At 37.5% G+C, this 25049-nt stretch overlaps 1 protein-coding gene and 1 long non-coding RNA gene across 3 annotated transcripts in view; one reads left to right on the top strand and one right to left on the bottom strand.

Moving 5' to 3' along the window:
- Positions 1 to 682: 682 nt before the first annotated feature.
- On the top strand, positions 683 to 7979 carry LOC148112782 (uncharacterized). Its single transcript, XR_015728871.1, has 2 exons — positions 683 to 930; positions 5998 to 7979. It is a non-coding gene; the product is annotated as an uncharacterized LOC148112782 (long non-coding RNA).
- Positions 3424 to 25049, bottom strand: part of RIC8B (RIC8 guanine nucleotide exchange factor B) — a 34242-nt gene continuing 12616 nt past the window's right edge. For both annotated transcript variants that reach the window (XM_034403591.3, XM_087873813.1), the window contains exons 4-10: positions 21916 to 22010; positions 16655 to 16817; positions 15876 to 15971; positions 13932 to 14076; positions 12726 to 12870; positions 10982 to 11101; positions 3424 to 4597 (exon numbers count right to left, since the gene is read on the bottom strand). In XM_034403591.3, the coding sequence (XP_034259482.1) occupies positions 4486 to 4597; positions 10982 to 11101; positions 12726 to 12870; positions 13932 to 14076; positions 15876 to 15971; positions 16655 to 16817; positions 21916 to 22010 (876 nt within the window). In that variant the 3' untranslated portion in view covers positions 3424 to 4485. The remainder of the gene's footprint in view (positions 4598 to 10981; positions 11102 to 12725; positions 12871 to 13931; positions 14077 to 15875; positions 15972 to 16654; positions 16818 to 21915; positions 22011 to 25049) is intronic.

The raw sequence follows: 25049 nt of genomic DNA, 5'->3' as shown, positions 1-25049 counted from the left end.
GTGCATTGCAGTGTGCTAAAATTAGTGCTCTTCGGAGTTTGGGAACAGTTATATGATGTCTTACTGCTTTGAAAAGAGGAATTTGACTGCTTTTAAAAGATGTTTTTAGGAAGAGCAGACTGATCTTGTTGGGTTTCCAGGTTTCTGACACAGTGTTTAAATGCACTAAGTACACATTCACACACCCCATTGTGGGAATCAGGTGGCCACAGTATATGTGTAGACCAGTCTAGCTGGTTGGACACGTGTACGGAGCTTAGCACCGAAATAATCTGACTGTGAAAAGCGGGTTCAGATGGATGATCACTGAAGGACCCTATTCGTTCTCTCTTTGTTCATAATATTGAAGAACAGAAACTGTGTAGCAATCCCTTTGAACTAACATTCCTGACAACTGAGGTAGATCTCTGGTAACGGGGCCTCTCAGTTGGCAGGTGATGGGATGCTGGGAACGAAGCCAAATATGATAACATAGAAGAGTTAAGTTTTGTTTCTGCGTTAGGTATCACTTTCCTAGAATTCACGTGATTTACTGTAATATTGTAGAATGTGAAACCTATATGGAGAATATATGGATGCTTTTCTTTTTTCATGCATGTAATATGAGATGTGTAGCCATAATAACGCCTTTTGATGACGCTGTACTTTGATTACTAATAAGAGAGGTCTGGAGTCAGCTCGAGGCTCTCTCATCCCGAGAAACACCTGCGTCTGTGTTTTCTCTAATCTGGACTTATCATGGGGAGCCCGCCAGATGATTGCAACACCCCATCATTACAGATGCTTCTCTGGCGAAGCCAAGATACTGAAGTTTTGGAGAGATGGTCCTGAACCAGTGGTGGGTTGGCCCCGGTTCGGACCGGTTCGCAAGCCCTGGATGTCGTCATCGGCGATCTGCGCATGCGATCCCGTTGCGAACCGGTAGTAAAGGTAAGTAGAACCAACCCCTGTCCTGAACCATACTGATTTCACAATTGTCCTCTACAAGGAAAGAACACTAGTTAGTGTATAATATTAAAGCACAGATTCTATACTTTCTCAGACAATTCAACCAGTATCTCTACAATGTAGGAGTATTGAAGGATAAGCAAGGAGAACTGTACAGGTACGGCCTCATTTAGCATCCATTTGCAGTTATGATGGTGATGAACAATTAATTTTATTGTACAACCAGTCCTCACATTGATGGTCTTTGCAAGTCTGCAGAACAAAGGGAAGCTGAAAGAAGTGCATAAGCACAGTTGGGGTTTTACTTAGTGACCATTTTGCTTAATGACTGAGTTGCCAGTCCCAATGGTGGTTGTCAAACAAGGAATACCTAAATAATGTGTGTCAGAGAACAGATTTTATAGTTGGATGATTTGCTAATAGTGGTTTTAAATAATATGTACAAACATCTGTGTAAAATGAACAATATAGAAAAAAGTAAGCAGCTACCTCAACATTACCCATTCAATAGTGGCAAAGCTATTTATTATATAGAACTTTATTATAATTCCCTTCCAAGACAGATTAAATTATACTACTGTCACAGCTAGTCTATATTTAGATATTTCTATTGAAATATATCTAGACTGAAATTGCAAGGCTAAGCAACTCAAGTCACAGAAAATTGATCTTCCTGTTTTTTTTATCTTGATTATTCTTTGCCTTAGTTCAGTCAGGGCCTCAGGATAGCGTAGGACTGTCAAACTCACGGCCCGTGGGCCAGATGTGTCACGCACTGGCCATGCCCACAGATGGTTTAGCGAAGGGGAAAAGTTGCAAGACGTCACGTGACATGGTGTAGGATCTTGCAAGTAACTGCAGTAGTTCAGCTTATGTAGAATGGAGCTTTTCCATTTTCTAATAACAATATAAAAGAAAATTAGGCCAATCCAATGGAATGGAAAACAGCTTTTAGCCAATAATTTAGTGAGTGAAAGGATAACATTTCAATGTATTTATATCAGCTTCTAGCTACAGAGTAACATTTGAGATACCTGAAGGTAGATACTCTATCAATGGGATAATTTTATACAGCCCTATTTGTACATCATTCAGAAGTTGTGCTTGGATGTCAGCAATAAATAATTTAATTGCTACTGAGATCTATAATGCTCCTTAAGATCTATAAATGGCTTGAATAGATAAAGCAGTGTATATATTCTCTAGCCACAATTTGGGTTGCAGGGAAGACTACAATATTGCCAAACATTTCAAAAATTGGACGTGTTCCGGCTCATGTCTGTTTAATATCCATCTCTGGATTCTAGAATCCAAAAACCAAAATCTTGTTCTGATTGTAATTAATAATTAAGCAAATGATAGATTAATATACTATTGTACTTTGATAAAGGGACCTGCTTCAATTGTATACATCATGCTAATAATAAAAAAAGATAATTCCACTGTATTTAAATAAAATACATAACAATTCTTGTCAAGCTACATGAATTGTCTTTAGATGAACAATACCTACACTAAATAAAAATAATAAGGAAAAGGAATAAAAGAATTTCAAAATTAAAATCGATCTTAAAAATTCTAATTTCAGCCTCTCATTGAAGGAATTATATTTTATTAGTCCTGCCAAGAAAGATTCTGGGAGTTGAAGTCCATATGTCTTAAAGTTGCCATGATTGTGAAATACAGGCCTAGCTGTCATCCTCAACCCTTTCGTCTTTATTCCTAACTTTGGCCAACTTACAAATGCATTCTTTGTTTGAATGAATTTCGGCAATTGGAGACCTTGAAATTGGAAACAGAAAACTAGATCAGAAATAGTATATGCAATTTGAAATTTGGTTGATGGATTTGTATTCCTGGAACAGACATCCTGAACATAGTTATCTTTATGCAAAATTGTGATTGGTGATCAAATCATAGAAAGGATCATCATATTATTAGAGAGCTACTGTATTACTGGAGCAGGGGTATCAAACTCGATTTCATTGAGGGCCACATCAGGGTGGTGTTTGACCTTGGGGGGCCAGGGTGGGTGTGGCCAGCTTGACATCACTCGTGTCGGGGGCACCTGTGGTGGCCCGAGTGCTCTGCCAGTAAAAATGGGCTCCCGTTTTGGCTGTGACAGCTTCATGCAACCTTCTGCCAGCAAAAACAGAGCTCCATTTTTGCTGGCAGAGGCACCGTAGGCTGGTCCTTCGCTGTTTCCAGGGTGGCCCCGCGGGCCAGATCTAAGCACACTGTGGGGCGGATCTGGCCCCTGGGCCTTGAGTTTGACACCTCTGTACTGGAGGAACTTTACAAAATTCTCCCTGGGGGATGGCAACAAGAATATTCTTAGCCTACATTAACAATGGAGAAGGAGAGGGTACAAATCACTCAAACATTCTACCTGGTTAAATTTAGTGTGGAAAAAATGACCATTCCCTAATGAGATACTATTCGAGGAAATGGGAACAACACAGTAGAACCGTATGCTTACATTGTATATAAAGTTTTATTGAGAGATTGCAATATATTTTCATATTTGTTACAGAGCTAAATTGTTCTGACATTAACACAGTTCGGGACAAATTGCTTGTTTCCTCATATTATAAAATTTTTATTGTATCTATATTTTTTTCCAAAAGGAATTTTTAATACAGTATTGGCCTAGTCTTAAACTTTATATAACTTTTTGAAGAGTGGCTATCCATTATTAACAAGCCCATAACTAGTGACAGGGTTGAGACTGTACTAGGATTGGTGTAGGTTCATACTGAATTTATGAACTAGCCATTTCAGCAGCTGTCCTGCAAATATAGGGGACAAAACTGTTTTCCGAACTGGATTTGAGGACAAAATAATGATCTGTGTGAACCTGCAGTTTTACCTGTATAAAAACACTGAATCCATTTATATAATTTAATGGTAAAAAGACATTGATTCATCAAAATTCAGCATCCCTCAGGAATGGAAATAAAGGGCAAAATAATAGGAAATAAGAAAACAACCAATAATAAATCAAAGGCATCTGATAGATAGCTGTTTCTTTAAAGTGATAGTTTAATCATCATTTTAAAGATTTCACGTAATTTTAAAATCTAGATATTCTATTTCAGTCCTCAAAACAAGGAAATAGAGTACCTTTAAAACATAAAAAGCAGTACAAACCTATTATAATTACGTGAAAAACACTGATTTGTTTTTTTAAAAAAACAGAAGCTATGCTTGAAGGGCTTTAAAACACCTTCTACTTTCCTATTGCATGAATTACTCTTAACAGGGTTGATTTCAAAGCTAAAGAACAACATTGTAATCTTTTCAATTCTACACCACATTTTTCATCTTATATTAAACACAGTTACCTTGACGTTAATAAATGTTATTTCTTGTTGCTATATAAACTGGTATCTTAGAAATGCTAATAAGTACACCACATAATTTATAATTTAAACATTTCGATTTATAAAACAGTTGCAACAGTGCTTTAACATTCAGATAATGAACAATGCCACGCGTAAAGGAAAATGAGTGAAAGAATGTGAAATAGCTGATATTTTAGTCAGAATCTGAAGTTTCATGCTCATTGGCTTGATGCTGACAGACTATTTCTTCCAAAGGCGTCATGGTGCCATCTGGTCGGACCCCCATGGGAGTTATAACTTTGTCCCTATATAAATCAAAAGAAAAAAGATTCAGATTTTGTCTTGTCGTACAGTTAAAAATGGCAAATAACATGATTAGTCTATTCACATATGCATACATACAAATACAGGTAGTCCTCATGTTACGACCACAGTTGAGCCCAAAATCTATGTTGCTAAGTGAGTTTTGCCTCATTTTACGACCTTTTTTTGCCAGTTATTAAGTGAATCACTGCAATTGTTAAGTTAGTAACATGGTTGTTAAGTGAATCTGGTTTCCCCATGGACTTTGTCAGAAGGTTGCAAAAAGTGATCACATGATCACTTTCATAAATAAGAACCAGTAGCAAAGCATCTGAATTTTGATCATGTGACCATGGGGATGTTGCAACTGTCGTAAGTATGAAAAACGGTAATAAGTCACTTTCTTCAGTACTGTTGTAACTTTGAATGGTCACTAAATGAACTGTTGTAAGTCGAGGACTACCTAGAGAACAAAATGTGCAATGTGGAATTGCCACCTGCTTCTTCCAGCTCACCTCAGCAATTCAATGGATTATAATAATTAAAAAAACGAGATAGCCAGATGTTTATGGAGTATAAAAACTAAAATCTTCAGAGCCACTAAATGCTATCAATAAAAGAGCAGGGGAATAATGCCAAAAGGCAGTTTAAAGTTTTGAAGGAATTTAGACCTTAAGGATGTGAAGATAAATGGGGTTACCCCAAAAATGGGTGCTGGCTGAGTGGGGAAGCAGGAAAAAACATCAATAAAGACTCCATTCAGACAGCATATGTGCACTAAGTCAATTAAGGCTCTTCTGGAAAAGAGAAATCAATTACCAATGGAATAAGACCAAGAGCAGATTTATTGTTGATTAATTTTTTTAAAAACAAGTAAATAAAAAGCAGCCTTTGCTTATTCCTAATCTCCGCTAACATGCTAAAGTCCCACCTGCCAGAGAGTAGTCAATTCTCCCAGTTCAAAATCACAACTGTATACATATGAATTTCACTGAATGAGAAATCAATCAAGAAAAGAGATTTGTCCTATCAAACCTGCTTCTAGTGGAGCTTAAGTACTAGAGCATTCACTGAGATGCAGCCAGATTTTTTTCTCTCTCTCCCACTCCCTTTAAAAAAATACTGTTGCTTTTGTTTGCAGCTGTTTAATTATACGATTGACAGCCGTTTTAATCTCTTCAGAAGCACCCGGGGCCTCTCACCGTTAATCCAATTATATCTACCCCACAAGCTACAGCCTCCTATCAAGATGATTAATTATTGATGAAGCCAATCAAACAGTATTAGCACAGATTTATTTAAGCTCTTCATAATCTTATTTAATATTTGTGGATTATGGCAAAGGCCGTCCGGACAGTTACATTCTGATCTTCTGAAAAAACTTTTCTCCATATTTTCACAGATGCTATAAATCAACAAACAAGGACATCGCAGTGTACCATCCTTCCCATCGTCCTTATCTTAAGAAAGCTCACCTGGGCATTAGAACCTAACAGCAGCGAAATATCTCTGTGCACAACCGTCATTGACATTCCCCTAATTCATCAGAAATAGATCTGAAATCAGGTGATGCGCACAACATCCCCCCCCCGATGTGGCCATTCAACCCAACCTAGCACAGGCAGATGTGTTGGGGCTACAGCTGTTAGAATTCCCAGGTAGCATGTTGGCTGGAAAAAAATTGGGAGCTGTATTCCCTAGAATACAATCGCCTCGGAGCATGTTAATTAGACTGATTGGAGCTTAACTCAGAAGTAGATGTCATGGGAGTGCAGTAAATGAAAAATGTTACAGCAGTAGCTTCGAGATTACAATGATTAGCCCTAACTTCAGTAAAACAGTTCCAACTCTTCTGCTAACATAACAAGGGGTTAGTAGAGGAAACTTATGATACAGTAATTTAACATATGTGTTAAATACTCCATATCCTTGTTTGTACCTTCCAAATGCCTAGAGTTGCTGATGTCTAAACATTTAGTACAGGGCACTGAAAGTTATCTTCAAAGTCTCAGTGCCTCTTCTAGACACCCACAGAGCAGGGGTGAAATGTAAAATTTGTTACTACCGGTTCTGTGGGCGTGGCTTGGTGGGGGGGGTAATGTGACTGGGTGGGTGTGGCCAACTTTTTTTTTTTTAAACTTTTCAAAGCATTTTTTCTACAACCTCTTCGGCTGAAGAGGTTGCAAAAAAATGTTTTGAAAAGCCTCTGCCGATCAGGCAACTCAGCTGGGATCGAGGCTTTTTAAAAAATGCTTTGAAAAGCCTCTCTGACGATCAGGCAGCTCAGCTGGGATCATCAGAGACTTTTCAAAGCATTTTTTTTACCACCTCTTTGGCCGAAGAGGTTGCAGGAAAAAATGCTTTGAAAAGCCTCTGATGATCCCAGCTGAGCCGCGCGATCATCAGAGGCTTTTTTTTTTTTTTACTTTTAAAAGCATTTTTTCTTCCGAAGAGGTTGTAGAAAAAATGCTTTTAAAAGTAAAAAAAAAAAGCCTCTGATGATTGTGCGGCTCAGCTGGGCATGGTGGGGTGGTGGTGCAGGGATTTTTGCTACTGGTGCTCCCAACCACCCGCCGCCATCACTACCGGATTGGGTGATCTGGTCCGAAACGGGAGCATTTCACCCCTGCCACAGAGGAATACATGTAGTCCTCTACTTATGACTACAATTGAGTTCAAAATTTCTATTGTTAAGCAAGACATTTTACAACTTTTGTTGCCCCATTTGCTAAGCGAATCGCTGCAGTTGTTAAGTTAGTAATATGACTGTTGAGTAAATCTGTCTTCCCTATTGACTTTGTCAGAAAGTGGCAAAAGGGGATCACATGATCCCAGGACCCTGCAATCATCAAGAATGTGAACCAGTTGCCAAGCGTCCGAATTTTGATCAGGTGACCTTGGGGAAGCTGCAACAATCATAAGTGTGAAAAACAGTCACACAGGTGCCATTGTAAATTTGAATAGTCACTAAACAAACTCTTGTAAGTTGAGGGCCACCTACAATAAAAAAGGATCACCCTAAAGCAGTGGTGTCAAACTTTCGGCCCATGGGCCGGATACGTCACGTGCTGGCCATGCCCACTCCCGTTTTAGCGAAAGGGGGAAAAAGTCACGGTATGTCACGTGATGACATGACACCGCAAGTTTGACATCCCTGCCCTAAACATTCTTCTTCTTAGCTTGCAATAAGCAGCACCTTCTAGAATTGTATTCCAAGTGGACACATATGTAGATAAATATATTGTTTTGAATGTGGTTGAGTAATTAGGACTGGCTAACTTCCAAGACTGCATTTCCTTTCAAATAAAAAAGGATATATTCAGTACTATTTGTTGGCAAACGTGACAAAATGAAACGTTTAATAAAAAGACATTCTTCTTCCTCACCTCCAAATCTTTCACTAACTCTTCAAATTTATCTATAGAATGTTTGTTTCTGCTTTCTGCTTGCCATTTAGTTGGTCATCTCCGAAACCACTGCCTTATTTTCAAGGGTCTTTCTTGCCTGCTCTGTGCACAATGGCCAGTTATTAACACATGGAACTAATGATAGTTGCCCATAATAAAGCAAACGTATTGCAAACATTGGGCCTGTTCCTTTGATAAAATAGTGTTTTGGGAAATCCATTCACCTCTCTATAATTGAGTGCTGCATAATAGTGCTGACCCTTTTATATACACTATTTTGTTCCACAATTAGAAAAGGAGAGAAAACCTGACAGAGGCACTGTTTTTTAAAGACACCACTGTGATTAATTCTGCATTTTTAATGAGCAAGGCTGCTACTTAGGCTGGTTTGGGTTACGTCCTTGTTTTACTGATTTCTTGTCGATGTACAACAAAACCCAAACTATGATAATTGGGGACTGTTTCATCAGCAAAAGGATTCCTACTATTAATACAGGGTTGGCTTGGAAAAAGCACCGTGGCATCATAATTACTCAATGAATTCATAGTTGTGCCACCAGTTTATAATAGCAAGAAAATATTTTAAAAAGCATTTTAATTAACACTAAAAACTTCCAAGCACACAAAATAGACAAAGAGCTGCATGCACATCACAACATTCATATTATACTAGATAGCAACTGGTCTGAAATTAAGATTCAGCTGATCACTATTACACTTCTAATCAGAAAGCGGTATCAAAGACCACATCATTTTAAAAATATCTCGGGCTATGTCTTGAAGTACAATGAGATCTCTCCTGAATTTTGTTGAAATGTCCAAATCACACAGCATGTGAATGGAATCTTGCTAAGAGAAAAGTAGAAATGTGGTGCCAAATATTTAGAAATAGAATAGAGTAACAGAGTTGGAAGGGACCTTGGAGGTCTTCTAGTCCAACCCCCTGCTTAGGCAGGAAACCCTACACCACTTCAGACAAATGGTTATCCAACATCTTCTTAAACCTTGCAATGTTGGAGCATTCACAAGTTCTGCAGGCAAGTTGTTCCACTGATTAATTGTTATAATTGTCAGGAAATTTTTCCCTTAGTTCTAGGTTGCTTCTCTCCTTGATTAGTTTCCATCCATAGCTTCTTGTCGTACCCTCAGGTACTTTGGAGAATAGCTTGACTCCTTCTTCTTTGTGGCAGCCCCTGAGATATTGAGGGGCTCAGCCTCTGAGACCCCCTGAAATATTCATGTTCACAGAGGTATACTCTGGAATGCTTGGCTTTTAAAATCAATTCTCATCTGAGGCTGTGTTTCTTTTTAACACTTTGTAGCAGCAGCATGGCTCACCTAAAATGATTAATTCTGCCAAAAAAAGTCAGTAGAACCAGTTACCCAACTCAATGCCTAGATCTCCAATGTGTTTCAGTATACCCAAAGATACTTTTTTCTGATGCCCACAAGGATCAATGCCCCACCTGATTTTGACTTTTTTCAGAATCTTAAGATAAACAAATGGGTTGTTACCAGGCTGCTAAACACAGCCAGCTTCTAGCATTATCTTTTATTTCCAAGGATGTCTTTGGGCCCTACCTGAGTGTAAGAGATATTCCTAGAAAATGAAATAATGTGTGCATCATTTGGAATAGTGCTTTAATAACACTCACAAAAGTATTGTGGTAAAGCTTTGGTGCAGCCATTTTGAGAACTTCCCAGATCTGCATGCATGCCTCCTACTGGAATTGAAGCACTTCTATAAATAATTCATACAGTCCTAAAAATTATAGATGACTGCAATCCAATGCTTTGTTAGGACTGGGACCTCAGTCCAGGAAAAGTATCAAAATCATCTGAATCATTACAAAGATTAGAAGAATATGGAGACCTTTATATCGTTTGCTTTCTCTTAAATGTTTTGTGAGTTCTATGACAATTAATTTGTAAAGTTACCAATGACATGTTCTGAAAATTCCAAATCTGCCATAGGCCCAATTATTATTATTTGCATTAAAAAAATGGGAGGTAGAACTACTTAAAAGGAATAGTCCAATCCTAACTAAGATAAAATTTGAATTCTATCATTGTCCCATCCTCCTTTTACAAGTTGAAACTGGCTTATTTTCTCATCTTTATTCTTAAACTGGTTTCTCTTCTTCTACGAGCCTCTTTATAGTATCGAAAACAATTTTAGAATTAATGACTAGCAATGTGAATTATACACTGGGGATGCATTATCTGTTGTTTAATTACAGCAAAACTAAGCATGAGAAAGATATAACAAAAACAAAGAAATAAAGGACCAGATAAAAGTTACATGCTATAAATTTATATTCCCTAGTGGCAATACACACATGATCTTGGATAGTGCTAAACTGCTGACCAAACAAGTAGCATCACAAAAACAGAGACTGGAACAAAATTCAAGTCTTCAGCACTGCAGGGAAGGTACAGCCTGAGAGACAGAACATGCACCAAACACAAAAGAATGAGAAAGAAACGTGATTCTAAAGAGCATAGCTGGAAGGAACTGAAGTGTCTGGATTTGCAAGCTGGGAAAGAGTGAAAGACTCTTACCTGCACTATGCATAAATAATATGTTTCTTGGGGTTAATCTTATTTGGCGATCCCATCCTCAAAACATGAAATAACTAAAACTAGAATGAGTTTCGGCTGACTTATTTCATTTCTGATCAATTTAAATCTTGTATTGTGCAGAGTAGTTAGGAACTAAATGTTGCCCATCTACACAAAACCAGAAGTAAACCATTCCCGGATCTATGAAATATATCAGTACCAACTAAACATTTTAAGAGAATTAATAATCTGGAAGTAATCATGGTGTTTTTATTAGGAAATCTTTGCAATATTCTCTCCTTACACATCAAGCTGTTCCCTTCTCTTGGCAACATATAACTAAAACGTAGTAAAATTTTTAATGACGATGAAATTGTATGAAGGATAAAGAAATTAACATGGAAAGAGATACAATACCTAGAAAGCTTATCAAACATATTGACCAGTTTCATTGCTTCATATTCCTTTTGTTCCTCAGTCATTTCATCCATTGGGTTAGGCATTGGCTCTTCTAAATGACCTGTAATTAAGTTAATGCTTTGGGAAGTAGGAAAAGAGAAAAGAACAAGTTAAAATAAATCTTCAAGAAGATTTTTCAAAAACACCGTTCCACGAGTTTTAAACTAAAACTGGAAATCTGAGTTTATCACAAAATACAGCCCCCCAACTGCCTTCCAGAACCTTTAGTTCTCAAAACTGCACATTAATTTAAGTGTTATGACTTCTCCCAACCTTAACATCTCAAACTGATTCTGCTCAAAGTTAGCTACAACCCATTACTTATATAAGTAGACCTCGCTTAACATCCATTCTGTTCAGCGACTGTTCAAAATTATGAAGCTGATACATGGATTTATGATTGGCCCTCAAATTTCCGGCTGTTGCTGGCCCCCACAGTCACATGAACAAATGTGCCTCTGTTGCACTGGTGCAGCAGGGCCTCTCTAGTACTTTGTCCAGGGCCTCCATTCATGTCCCAGCCAAGGCCTTTTTTCCACAAAAGAAGCCCGATGTGCGAAAGAAGGCTTTGGCTGCACCAGTGCGAAAGAAGAACTCTTCTAGCTGTGTTCTTCTTTTGTGCTGGCACAGTCGGGGTCTTTTTTCATGCACCAGTCTTGCAAAAGAAGACCCTCAGCAAGGTGTAAATGGTGCCCTGGCTGGCGCATGGAGGCCTTGGATGGAGCATGAGAGAAGCCCCAGCTGCACAAAAGAAAGTGGCATGAAAGAAGGCCCTTACTGCTACAGTAGGGAAATGTGGTGCAATGGAGGAGCAATGGACAAGGTTGGGTGTTAGGGGCAACTGGCAGCTGCAGCAGGTTGGCAACCAAAAGGTCAAAGATGGAAGGGGAGATTGGCAAGTGGGGGGAGCTGAAGAGGAGGCAGAGTTTGGAAGGACCCAGGTGTGGATGACTTGGACTGGGGTGGGTCCACACCTAATGATCGGTAGGATTTGGCTAATAATGGCAATGGGAACTGCCAGGATTGCTGTTGTTGAGCAATGTGGTGACGTGACATTGTACTTTATGAGCACATTGCTTAGCAACAAAAATTCCAGTACCAATTATTGCTGTTACCAGAATAAAAGAGGTGGAAGGGACCTTGGAGGTCTTCTAGCCCAATCCCATGCTCAAAGCAGGAAACCTTACACCATTTCAGACAAATGATTGTCCAATCTCTTTTTTCAAAAGCTCCAGTGTTTGAGCACCAACAACTTCTGGAGGCAAATCGTTAACGCTGATTAATTGTCCTCACTGTTAGGAAATTTATCCTTAATTCTAGGTAGCTTCTCTCCTTGATTGGTTTCTATCCATTGCTTTTTGTCCTGCCTCCAGGTGCTTTGGAGAATGCGTTGACTCCCTCTTCTTTGTGGCAGCCCCTTAGATATTGGGATACTGCTGTCATGTCACCCCTAGTCTTTCTTTTACTACCTGTATAAGGAGACCCAGTTCCAAAAGTCAGTGGCCGGTTCTCTGACAAACATGGAGTTGTGGGGGGAGGGGACAGAAATGATATAGGTCAGTGTTTTTTAAACTTGGCAACTTTAAGATATACTGGCTGGGAAATTTTTAGAGCTGAAGTTCACACATCCTAAAGTTGCCAAGTTTGAAAAAAGATCCTCCTAGGTAAAGGGAAGGAAGGCAGAATTCGAGCCATGCCGTACTTTGGCTTTGCAGATTTATATTCCTCCGTGTCTGTATCTTCATCATCTGAGTACCAGGTTTCTCCTCTTCCTCCAGCTAAGAGGCCCCTGGCAGCCAGCAGGCCTGCTGCATTGCCATATCCAGTGTACTTCAACAAGCTGTCAACTGCAAAGCAACCGGAAGCAATTTGTTGGAAAGGATCAAAGATAGAATAAGATTAATATTTTTTCCTTTTCATTTTGGGATTGGAATTTCAGAAAAATCCCTCTTTGGGCATCAAATCCAACTAAGACACATGCAGACATACTTATATACATACAGGCATACATATATACACACTTCTCTAAGGATCACATAACAGTGTGGGGTCACTTCAACCAAAGTAGCTGAGTGGCAAATCTGAAGAGTTCTTCAACTTATGTTTGGTTAAGCGAGAGGAGGACTTTCCAAACAGCAGGAGGCGAACCTAATAAAGCAGAATGCAGACGCTTACTGAAAGCCGTATTCATATTTTAGATTGGGGTTCTAACAGGTCAGTTTAAAAGAAAGGTTTCTACATGCGACTTTATATCCTGTACTCACTAGTTAAGACTTTATGGCTGAGAAAAGGCTAAGCCTAAATTTAATAACTTCTATTTGTCTTCAGTTTAATCTGGCCTAAGATATTTCTAGAGAGAGAAACAATAGACTAGTTGCCATAAAAATTAAAATGCCTCTGTGCATTTTATAAATTGCTGTTGATTGTCACATCTGTAAAATACATCTTTCAATACTATTTGGCAACAAATAGCCAGTTCAGCAAGTGATTATAGCTGATCCTCATTTAGTGAACACTTGTTCAGAAACTATTTGAAGTTATGAGGAGACGTATAGCTAGTCCTTGAAATTGCAGCCATCACAATGTTCCTGCAATCATGATTCAGCTGCTTGACAATTGGCGAACAATTACATTGGTTGCAGAGTCCCGTGGTCACATGATCACCATTTGCGATCTTTACTGCCAGTTTCCAACAAGCAAAGGAAACGCGTTGGAGCAAGGCTTAATTGTTGCAACTAGAACTGCTGTTGTAAGTCAGAATGGTCATGTGATTTTTTTCCCCCTTTATGCTTGCATTGCTTAGTGACAGAGTTCCCAGTTCCAATTATGGTCATTAACTGAGGACTCTCTGTAGTTAGTTGCACATATGCTACAACCACCCTTATGCTCTAGTAAAAAACCTCTGTACCTCTCTCTTTACAAAGAACAAAAAGGAATTCTGCAGCAATTTGCTTCACTCCCAGATCAACGTGAGTCATTAGACGCACTAATTTGTTTCTCAGTGTTGTGCCCACTTCAGGACGATTAGAAACATCTCTCAAAGGAGGCAGCACCTAAAGACAGAGAAAGATAAGAAGAGGAATTAATCCCAGTGCAAGGTGTTGTCACACTTATTCCCTTGAATTCCTCAAAATAATTCCACTTTTTTTTTTCTGGCTACCTTAACAATTTGCACGAGCGCAAAAGAAAGTAGGAGGATTAAACTGCACTTGTTTGCCCATCTCCCTCTGGCCCCTGCATCCAATTGGTTGGTGGCAAGGCCTGAGAGGCGAGTGGTGATTGGCTGCTTTGGTAAAGATTATATCCAATCATTTTGCAAGATAATGGAAAACAAAGCAATGCAACTAATAGTACAGTAATACACCAATAATACTCAGCTTTATTACTTTTCCCAATGACCCAATGTAAGTTTTGAATTAGAAACTGCAGGTTAGGTTATCATTAAAGATTGGTTTTAGGATTTCTTCTCCCGAAATACTTTTCAAAGTTAGAACATTTTCTGTAGATTTAGGATTTGATGCATCACTCCTAAATCTTAATGATATAAAAATTGCTATGAGGGGCTTATCCTTGATGGGGTGAGAGAAAAGAAGGTCATGAAATATTCTGTTCTAAAAAAGAATGTGACTCTCCATTTTTGGAACCATGTATCACATGCCACTATTTAAGTATGCTTGTTGCTTCTTATAAATGTTACATTTACACCCCGTTTCATTCTAAAATACAAGCACATTTTATTGTTTTTCTAAGCAATCAGAACTTAGATGTCTAGGAGAAACAACAAAAGGGGTTTTGTTATGGACTCGGGGTAATGTAATGCTTCCTTCCTTGGAATGGTCTAACACTGTATCATTCTGCAGCCTTAAATGAAAACATCTGGAGATGAACATCATAATCTTAATAAAAAAAGGCTATTTTGATGATTCAGCAATTTTAACACCTGCTGTCATTATCTTGTGAATGCACAGGTTCTTTTCATTTAATAATCATTCATTCAGTAAACATTCAAACTTAATATGTGTAGGAGATGATCAGGCTGAGCCTGAGGGAGGGGTCAAACACGTCATCAGTCATAAATCTTTTCACACCCACAAAGAGATCTAAGTCCATCCCATCTTGAATTCCTTTGACTCTTATCTACTGGTACACCAAATTGTTTTGACTATTAGTAGTTCAGATTCTTGTAGAGAGTTTAAGGTTGCAATAAATCTTTATAAGCATTTGAACTGCCTGGATCTCCTGATTTCTCTGGCACTTGACACTTGACACTTGGTGCTGAATGAATGGTAGTTAGGAATGGATCTTGTACTTACAGCCATCATAGTATCCCTGAGATCATGGGATCATGATTCAGGCATTCAGCACCTGATCATGATTCATGACTTTCCCTCCTGGCTTCTTACAAACAAAATCAATTGGGAAACTGGAAGGAAGCTGGAAACAGCGATCACACAGTCTTCACTTAACATCAAAAACTGGGATTGCCATTGCTAAACAGCATACTCACATGATTTTTTTTTTAACATTTCCAATCCTATTTAGCATTGTTAAATGAGGTCTACCTGTATATCATTTTCCATTTCTTCTAAATAGTTATTTTAGGCTGCCTAAGTTGTAAAGAAGTTCTACTGAACAAAATTCATATTAACTTTTAAGAAAACATATACGTTGTGCAGTTCATTCATTTATTTATTCCTTATTCAGCTTTGTGTTGCCCTACACATCCAGTGCAAAAAAAAAAAAAAATACTGAAGAAGGATCAGATTCTTGAAGGAATAGAAACTAACATTTATGCATATTCAGGACAAGAGATTCCACTACATTTTAGTCCTTGGATACACCCATGACTCACCTGAGCTTTAATAAACTTCCTAATGTTCCGATGGGACCGGCAGCATCTTGTTAGTAAACTGAGCACTGGAGTGAGGCCTTCCCTATAGCTGCTCCCCTAAAGAATAAAGAATTTAGCAACATTTTTCCAAAAACACAACTCAAACGTTATGGCACACAAAACTCTTATTCTAGTAGATAAGGCCACCTTTTCCATGGTAGTTCATTCAAAACAGTTTTAAATGTAAAATCATATTTTAAAAAAATATTAAAAATATCTGTATTTGGACACTCACAGGATACACGCAAGCAGCTATGACTAAACAAGGTCCCCCAATATACATTCGTGATGTTTTTCCAAATACAGGAACATCCATAACATTCCCCTGATTGCAACGCATAAATTAGTCTATATTGCATTTCTGAGCAGAGTATTAAGTAGTGTGTCAATCAATACTTTTTACTGAAAATAAATAAAGCGAAGATAAGCAGGAAATTATTTTATATTTTGCACTTCCCAAAGAATCTGAATAAACCAGGTGAACTTTTATTCTCTACATGCAATGCTGAGTCAGACTTTTAGTTCGTGTTTGGGTATTCAGATGAATATTCAAATTGTTCCATGATCGTGTATTTCTTATGGCCATGTTACAATCTTGATTTGTTTTCAAAGATCTAAAACTTGGGGGTTTGTACACAAGGCCTATTTTGGTTAAGAAGCATTCTATAATGCTACACAAAGTTCCAGCAGCATTATGATGCAAACAATGGAACAAGGCTGCCAATTTCAAATATTCTTACCTTGTCAATTCTCTTCTCCATGAACTTCAAAAGCACCTGAATAGCATCCATATTCATGCCATTGTATTTCACATCAGTTTCCTTTGCCTCTTCTTGAGTTGAGGGACTGATAAGGACATCCAAGCAAGAGACTGGAACGTTGCTTAACAGGTTGATCGCATTGCTGAAAGGAATTTTAAAAATCACTCTCTTAAAATGCTTTTGTGCATAATATGGGAATGAAGCCCTTGAAAAACGGGTGTTAACAGCATGGATTATAACATCGTTATAATTTTACAGAACAACTAATGCACCTCAATACCACAAGTTACTGTTTTATAAACATTTCTAATTGATATTTTCAGTAATTCACTAAACAGTTGTATTGCATTTTCAGGATGCAATATGGAATCAAAACCCAGAAGTGTCTTGGCTACGAATTCTGTCACTTTTAGGGAAGAGTACAGAAGCATGCAAGCAAACGCTTACCCACATGTCACAATGCTGCCTAGAAGCAGTGTGCAAATTGTGCTTCTGCTAGCGTGTTTCTTCTGTCATCCATGATTCAGATTGAAAGATGGTCATGGAAAAAGCAGCTGCCTGATCACATCATAGTTTTTATATTCTCTGTGGCATATAAGTAAACATCGACTCCAATCCGCCACACCACTCAACAAAGGAATTCTCGTAACTTTCCACTTAGATTATTGCAATGCACTATATATGGAGTTGCCTTGGAATCTAGTTCAAAAGCTGACGAAATATTATGCCTGTGCTTTCTCATGTGTCCTGATTGCTAGTACACTTCTGGGCCAAATTTAAATTATAAACTCCTAAAGGTTTGAGGCTCATATTGTCCTAAAAACCGGTGTTACTCAAACTTGGCAATTTGAAGTTGTGTAGATTTCAACTCCCAGAATTCCCCAGCCAACATGCAGGCTGGGGAATTCTGGGAGTTGAAGTCCACACATCTTAGAGTTGCTAAGGTTGAGAAACTGTTCTACACTGAGACCTTCATTAAAGACCGTCATTCTCCAGGTTCTCCAATCCTACAAGGTAAGATAAGATGAAATAAAGACAATGGCATTTTCAACACTAGCAGCCCATTTCTGGAACACTCCAGAAGGGTATATTTGACACCAACATTAGGGTCTTCTAACAGGAGGCAAGGACCATTTTATTTTAACAGGCATTTTTGGAACTGCTGATTTAAGTGAGATTTTATCAGCCATAGCTATAAATCACGATAGTTCTTATTGTTTTTGTTTTAACCTGCTTATCATATATTTATCATATAAGGAGCCTGGTGGCGCAGCAGACTAAACTGCTGCTGTTAAAGTAGCACTTAGCTGCCAGCTGCCTGCAATTATTGCGAGTTCAATTCCCACCAGGCTCAAGGTTGACTCAGCCTTCCATCCTTTCGAGGTAGATAAAATGAGGACCCGTTTGTGAGGGCAATAAGCTGACTTTGTACAAAATAGAACACCGCTTAGGGGGGCCAAAAAGCCCTACTAAGCAAGTATATACAAAAGTATGAAGGCTATTGCTTAATGCATTGTAAGCCACCCTGAGTCTCCGGAGAAGGGTGGCATAAAAATCAAACTAATAATAATAATAATAATAATAATGCATTTTTAAAATTTTCTTTTGTTTTATATTATGTTTACACTGTATATTATTATGATGTACGTTATGTATACTGTAAGTTACTATCTGGAAAGTTACTGCTGGTTAGCAGTTTCACAATACTGCAAACAAGCATTTGCATTTTATATTACATTTCCCCCCCCCCCCCCAAGTCATTTGGTCCATTAACTTTTTCTCTAAGTCTAAACCGATTTACCTTAAAATACAATAATATTGTTATGTTCAAATATTAGTTAAAGAGTTATAGACTGGTGTATTTGGATCCCTTATTTCACTTAAAAGAAGAATTTTACTATGATGTAGTTATATCTGTCTACAAATACTGTACTTTGTTCTGTTCCGCCACTGCTTTTTTAAAAACTCCCTTAAAGCAGGACGAATTTAAATTGAAATGCTTAACACATTGAGTTTTGTTTTTCACAAAATAATCTGCTTGAAGCAAAACAAGAGTTGGTCAAGAACAATAGGATTTTAATTCAGAAAAATAAAAGAAGCTTGGATCATTTCCACAGAAAGCTCCTTTTTGCTGGTTTCTTATGAAGCAATGGTGTTCTCAAACACCTACCAAATTAATTTTCTGGATCACTGTGCTCAAGTTATTCTTTTCAATAACTGGAGTCTGGCTTTCTGAACTTTGTCACTCCACCTGACAGTTTTATTTGTGGCAGAGGAGTGTATGAAATTCTCCACCTACCAGGAAGTCACTGACTATGCACAGATCGGCACAATAGTGTTTGCATTCCTTCTCCAGGGGGTAGAAATGCTGCGTATATTATTTTCTCTCTCAGCTTCCTAAAGATCATTAATCACAGATACATGACATCCACCTACTCAGGCTCTCAGCCCCCTCCTGATATGCAAACGTGAAAGCAAACAACACTTTAGCACTAGCGAAAGCTGTGATTAAAATCTTCAGAGTGGGCAAACATGGTGTTAACCATAACTTACTTCACTGAAATTGTCCGTAGTTGGCTATTTTATGTGATGGAATGCACAGAACCAAAACAATCTCTTTACTATACTCATTCTTAATTAGTGAAGGGAAAATCTTTTTAAAAGACTCTATAAATACAAATTTAAATTAATAAAGAGGAATTTTCTACATTTTTAAAAATTAATTTAAATTTATATTCTTAAGAGACATTTAAAAAAGAGCTTCCTTCAGATTTTTCTTAGGAACTACATTAAAAAGTAATATCTGAATATACTTTATAGTCTCCATTCACAGTTCTTTAAAATTAAATTCATGACTTTCCAGGCATACTTGAAAGAATCACTTTACAAGAAGGAACTAGAAAACAAATGAATGGATAACAGATTAACAGAGTTGGAAGGGGACCTTGTAGGTCATCTAGCCCAACCCCATCCAAGCAGGAGACCCTACACCATTTCTGACAAATGGCAGTCCAATCTCTTCTTGAAAGCCTCCAGTGATGAAGCTCCCACAACTTCCGACTCTTCTCTGTCCACACTTTTCTGATATTCAACAATTTACCAAGGTCTAAGCAGAGGCTTTTTCCATGATCTTAAACCTATATTATACTTAAATCTTAGCCAAAAAGCTAAGAAGTGACTGATTGATTGATTTGTATATAGTGAGACAAGCATTATTTGAATTTATTTTTGAGTAACTTATGAATATTGAGGTCTTTGTCAAATAGTCTACATTTTTATGTCACTCAGGTACACCGTTTCACTGAACTACCTTCATTCTAAAAAATTGGGCACTACGGGATTTTTCTCAAGTTCTTACCTGGATATATATCCTGTCTTTCACAATTGCTCTCCCAAACAATGAAGAGCTATGCAATGAAAAGTTTAGGTTATCTCCCAGGTATTTACATTAGAAGAATAGCAATAAATAAGCGTGGCAGTAAAGTATATATTTTGAAATACTGTTTAAACAGAGCCTTTGCTGTGGCAATTTAAAAACAATGAATCAAGTATCTGATATATAAAAAATAAGATTTAATATATGCTCATTTTGAAGTTTTTGATTTACAGGGGTTTCAGAGAAAAGCTGGAGAAAATAAGCTATCATTATGGCTTCTTAAATCAGTTTTATCCAAAAGATGCCACTGAGATTCTTTCCCAGTAATAGGAGGCTATGAAAATCGGGACGGGGAAGAATGAGTTTTAACTCAACCTTCCAACTGAACCCTAAAACAAAATGACTGTGGGTCAGAACCTGATCTTTGGAGCTGGACTTTCCATCATTAACTTGGATGTCCAACTTGGGACTTCTTGGGGCTCCTGGCAACTATGATCAAAAGGAGCTTTGCTTAACTTAATTTTGTGCACCAATTGTACCCATGGGAGCTGCTGCTCACAACTCATTAATGCCTTTACTTCTCAGTTCAACCACTAAAATGCACTCTATATGAAAAGCATTTGGAAGATACAATTTTTCCAGAATGTGGCTGCACATGCAGTTTTGGGCACACTGTGATACATCCATTTAACAGCACTGCTATGAGAGCTGCGCTGGCTTCCAGTAGGTTTCTGGGTGCAATTCAATATGCAGGCTGTTACTTTTAAAGTCCCGCATGCCACAGGGCTTATGAGATTAGTAGTCTCCAATGCTTTCTGCCTGTCGCACACAGACTAAATATACTTCAGATTGCTTCTAGATCATCTTACGGGACTCTGAGGATATACCTTGTCTGTCATGGCACATGCCCAATGGAACAACCTTCCCCTGGAATGATATTGTATTTGGACTCGTTTACTAAACTCATAGGGACATGGTGGCTCAGTGGCTAAGACACTGAGCTTGTTGATCGAAAGGTCGGCAGTTCAGCGGTTCGAATCCCTAGTGCTGCGTAATGGGGTGAGCTCCCGTTACTTGTCCCAGCTTCTGCAACCTAGCAGTTCGAAAGCATGTAAAAAATGCAAGTAGAAAAATAGGGACCACCTTTGGTGGGAAGGTAACAGTGTTCCGTCCGCCTTTTGCATTTAGTCATGCTGGCCACATGACCATGAACACGTCTTCGGACAGCGCTGGCTCTTCGGCTTTGAAACAGAGATGAGCACCGCCCCTAGAGTCGGGAACGACTAGCACATATGTGCGAGGGGAATCTTTACCTTTACTAAACTCATCTAGTATTAAAATTTCATTAATTGAATAGCTATCCTGCAGTTTCCTACTTTCAAAAAACTGGAAAATTTTTGCAGGTGGCTTTTTGTATGTGGTTAGCTTTAACAGATCTAAAACTAGAAATTTACAGAAAAATTCCTTAAATTGTTAATAGTGACAATTCTTTTCTAAAATGTTTAGAAAAAAATGATATCTTGGAAGTTATTGGACAAGTCTGCATCATAACAATATTACCACTGGAGTAAAACATAAATATTAAGCAAGCAAGGTCTCATTACATTAATTCAGTTTTCAACAAAAGTTCGGATGGTCAGCCATGCTTTCATTTTGTATAGTCCCTGGAATTAAGTGACTACTTTAAGAAGAGACCCAATTATTTCAGGATCGGTAATATTAATTATAATATGAAAACTTATGGAAGCTGTCTCCACTATGTATGAAAAACACTAACTTACATCATTATTTAGATATAATAGCTGAGCACTAGACCTAACTAGTACATCATTTTAAGGACAACTGGATTTGTAATTTCACTAACCTGTGTAATTCTTCAGTTTTATCTTCAGTAGGGCCCAGGGTCAATAAGCAATGACGCAGAATGGCAGTCATATAACGAAATTCATGGGAATCATTCTGTATAAATCCAATTATGAAGAGGAACATATTATATTATGAAGGCTCCGAAGCAAAAATTCAGAATCATGAAAAGAAGACATTAAAAGAAGACAATCACACTATGGTTTTCTTATCAATATGAAAGCTCTTCATGCACATACTTTGGATTATTCTTGTTTTAAACTACATGTTTATGAAAGCAAGCAGCCTTCCATTATCCCATAAACTGCCCTATTCCACAGCACTGTTATTCATGCAGGATTATGTCACTTGTGTCCATCATTCTTTTCAACATTAAATGAGACTTAAATAAAGTAACCAATCCTTATCAATGCCAAAATCCAGCCTTTTGGCTTTATTTTTTCTAGTTTGAAATTGGTAAACTCTACTTTTCACATTTAATCTAACTGTTCCCTGACTAATACTATTCAGCAAATTTTGGAATTAAAATTGCAGATCTGGCTACACCTTTCTCTGCCACTATCCGTAGATTTGGTTCAGGTACTCCAGTTTACTCTTTTAAAAAAATCTAACTAGCCATCCTTAAATGATTACTGAAAAAGATTTGTACAAGAATCTGAACCGAGAAAACTTTTATTTTTCAAAAACATCCTTCTGGTCAAGTCATATGTTTCAACGAATCTATGAGGGAATAAAAACCTGATACAACTTCCAGAGGATAAAAAGTTAGATGCAGCAACTTTCTGAAAATTTAGCAATTAATGCATTGTTTCTTTCTTTCTTTATGTATTTATTTATTTTTGCTTACTGTGAGACTTACAGAAGGACCTTTGCACAACTCCAATTCCAATGAGCATTTTTGTAACTGAAAGAATGAAAAGCTTCTATTCACAGTCATTCATACCTTAGTTATCTTTTGATTGGATTATTGGAATATGTTTATATGGGGCTGCCCTTGAAGACTACTCAGAAGGTTCACTAGTCCAGAATGAAGAGTTTAAGTAGCTGATTAAGTCGGATCAGCACCAACCTTGCTGACCTTTTTTAAAAACAGTAAAATATAAATATGTAAATAATCATGGGATCTGAAATGTGGAGTTTATATTTTTTTCAAAATATCTCGGTTACTTGCCCTATATCACTTTTTAAAAGATATTCTAAAACTCATTATTCAACTTTAAATTTGGTTAATTAACAGAGTTGGATATTCAAAGATGATGCTGTACACTGAAGCTGAAAAGAGGCTGAATGTTTTAGTAAGGCAATAATTGGAAACATCACTTTACCATAGATGTCAGAAATGGTATGGTGAACTGAAGCTGAAGTAAGGCAAAAACCAAGGAACTGATGAGGAGACCGGTTCCTTGCAATCTCTCCAGATAAGGAAAGGATGAGAGATTGCCCACATGTGCTTTGGATGGCTGTTCCTGACAAAGGGAGGATTATTATTAGGATGACATTAGCCATCTTGCTCGTGACTGTGGCACAGCCTTTTCAAGCACACTAAACCTGCAAACTTCACTTTCTAATTCTTTTCAAAAATGGCCCATTAACTATCTTAAAATGACAAGTTTGAAAAGTCTTTTTTGGGTGAGTTTATATTCAACTCTAAAAAAAAAAAGGAAAATTAATTACAAGCTTAAGAACTTAAAAACAGTTTGAAATGTACTGCAAAAAGCTAAGTAAGATTTTGATCTAAAATATTACAAGGGTCCAGAGAAATTTGGAATATTGAGTTTTACTATAAGGTTTTGGAATTAACTATAAAAACAAAACTTTTCATGGGAAACAGATTTATTTTTGCCTATCTTGACAATTAGAAATCACAACAAAAGATAAGTGATTTTAGAAACTGGACGTTAGAGGCATTAAAGATTTCAAGCAAAGAAAGAAAATACAAGCCTGATATTAATACTGGGATTTATAAAATGTTATACCAAAAGAGAACTTTGAAGAATGGAGCCAGAAATTAACTACAATATCAACATTGTCAACAATGATGCCTGCTTCTATGGATAGACTGTGTCTACAGAATGTTAATGAAAGAATGACAGATGTGGAACGCATTTTATCTGATGAGAGAGAAAGTAAAGAATGTAGAACTACAAATGATAGGACAAGAGAATGATTTGGAAAATGACACTTTACTGGCTATACAAAGTAATATACAAAGTAATTACAAAGTAGTATACAAAGTTTTAAAAATTAAGAGAGAAATACAGATGATAAACTGAAAGAATGATCAGCAAAATATTTTCTTATTGGATGTGCAAAAGAGGTTAAAGCCTTGACAAAATGTGTGCATTGCGATAAAGAAAAATTGAAGAGAAATAAAATCCCACAATAGTTGATTGAATTAAAGATTGAAATTGTTAGAAGTAAATGTAAAGTTTGTTTATTTGATCAAGCTTAAAATAAGATTTGTTCTGGCAACTCTTTATGGACTTTTTGCCAATACCCAACTTGAAAAGTTGATGTTTTATGAATCTGCTTATAAAGAGACGGAATATTGGATGAAGAGATACAGTATCTGTTTAACCATATACCATTAAACAATTATTTATTTGTACTTAGGAATATTGCAAGCCACATGTTTCTTTTTCCTTAATATATTGTCTTTTCTTTTACTTTTTCCTTGCACTTTTTATTCTTTCCATTCTGTTCTCTTTCTCTAAGTTCCTGTTCTGCCCCAGCTACGGACCCAAAGAACGCAGCACACACAAAGTCTGTACAAACCTTAGTTTACTATATTAAATCAGTCTTTTTCAAACAAAGGCTGTTAATTAACTTTCTTAACAGCCTACAAGAATCCAAAGAATAAATAATCTTACTAGGATTGGCAGAAAGCCCAGAAGCAATTTGGAGGACACTGATAAAAGAACTAAGATCCAGACGCGAAGGAGAATGAACTACGTTGTTCCCTGCAAATTGCTTCAGTCGTCGTCCATCCTTAAATAGGCTAAGGGAGTGGCCAATTAGCCCCAAGCCTTACTCTCAAGGAGACCTCTTCCTGAGGAGCCACTCCTGCCTTTTGGCAACTCTGCGCGCCCGTGCATCGAGAAGAGGCTCCTCCTCTTCTTCCTCTTCACTCATGGA

The sequence above is a fragment of the Pantherophis guttatus genome, chromosome 7 (assembly GCF_059756535.1).
Source record: "Pantherophis guttatus breed Tessera chromosome 7, ASM5975653v1, whole genome shotgun sequence".
Taxonomy (NCBI): Eukaryota; Metazoa; Chordata; class Lepidosauria; order Squamata; family Colubridae; genus Pantherophis; species Pantherophis guttatus.
This window is presented reverse-complemented; position numbering and strand designations above follow the sequence as displayed.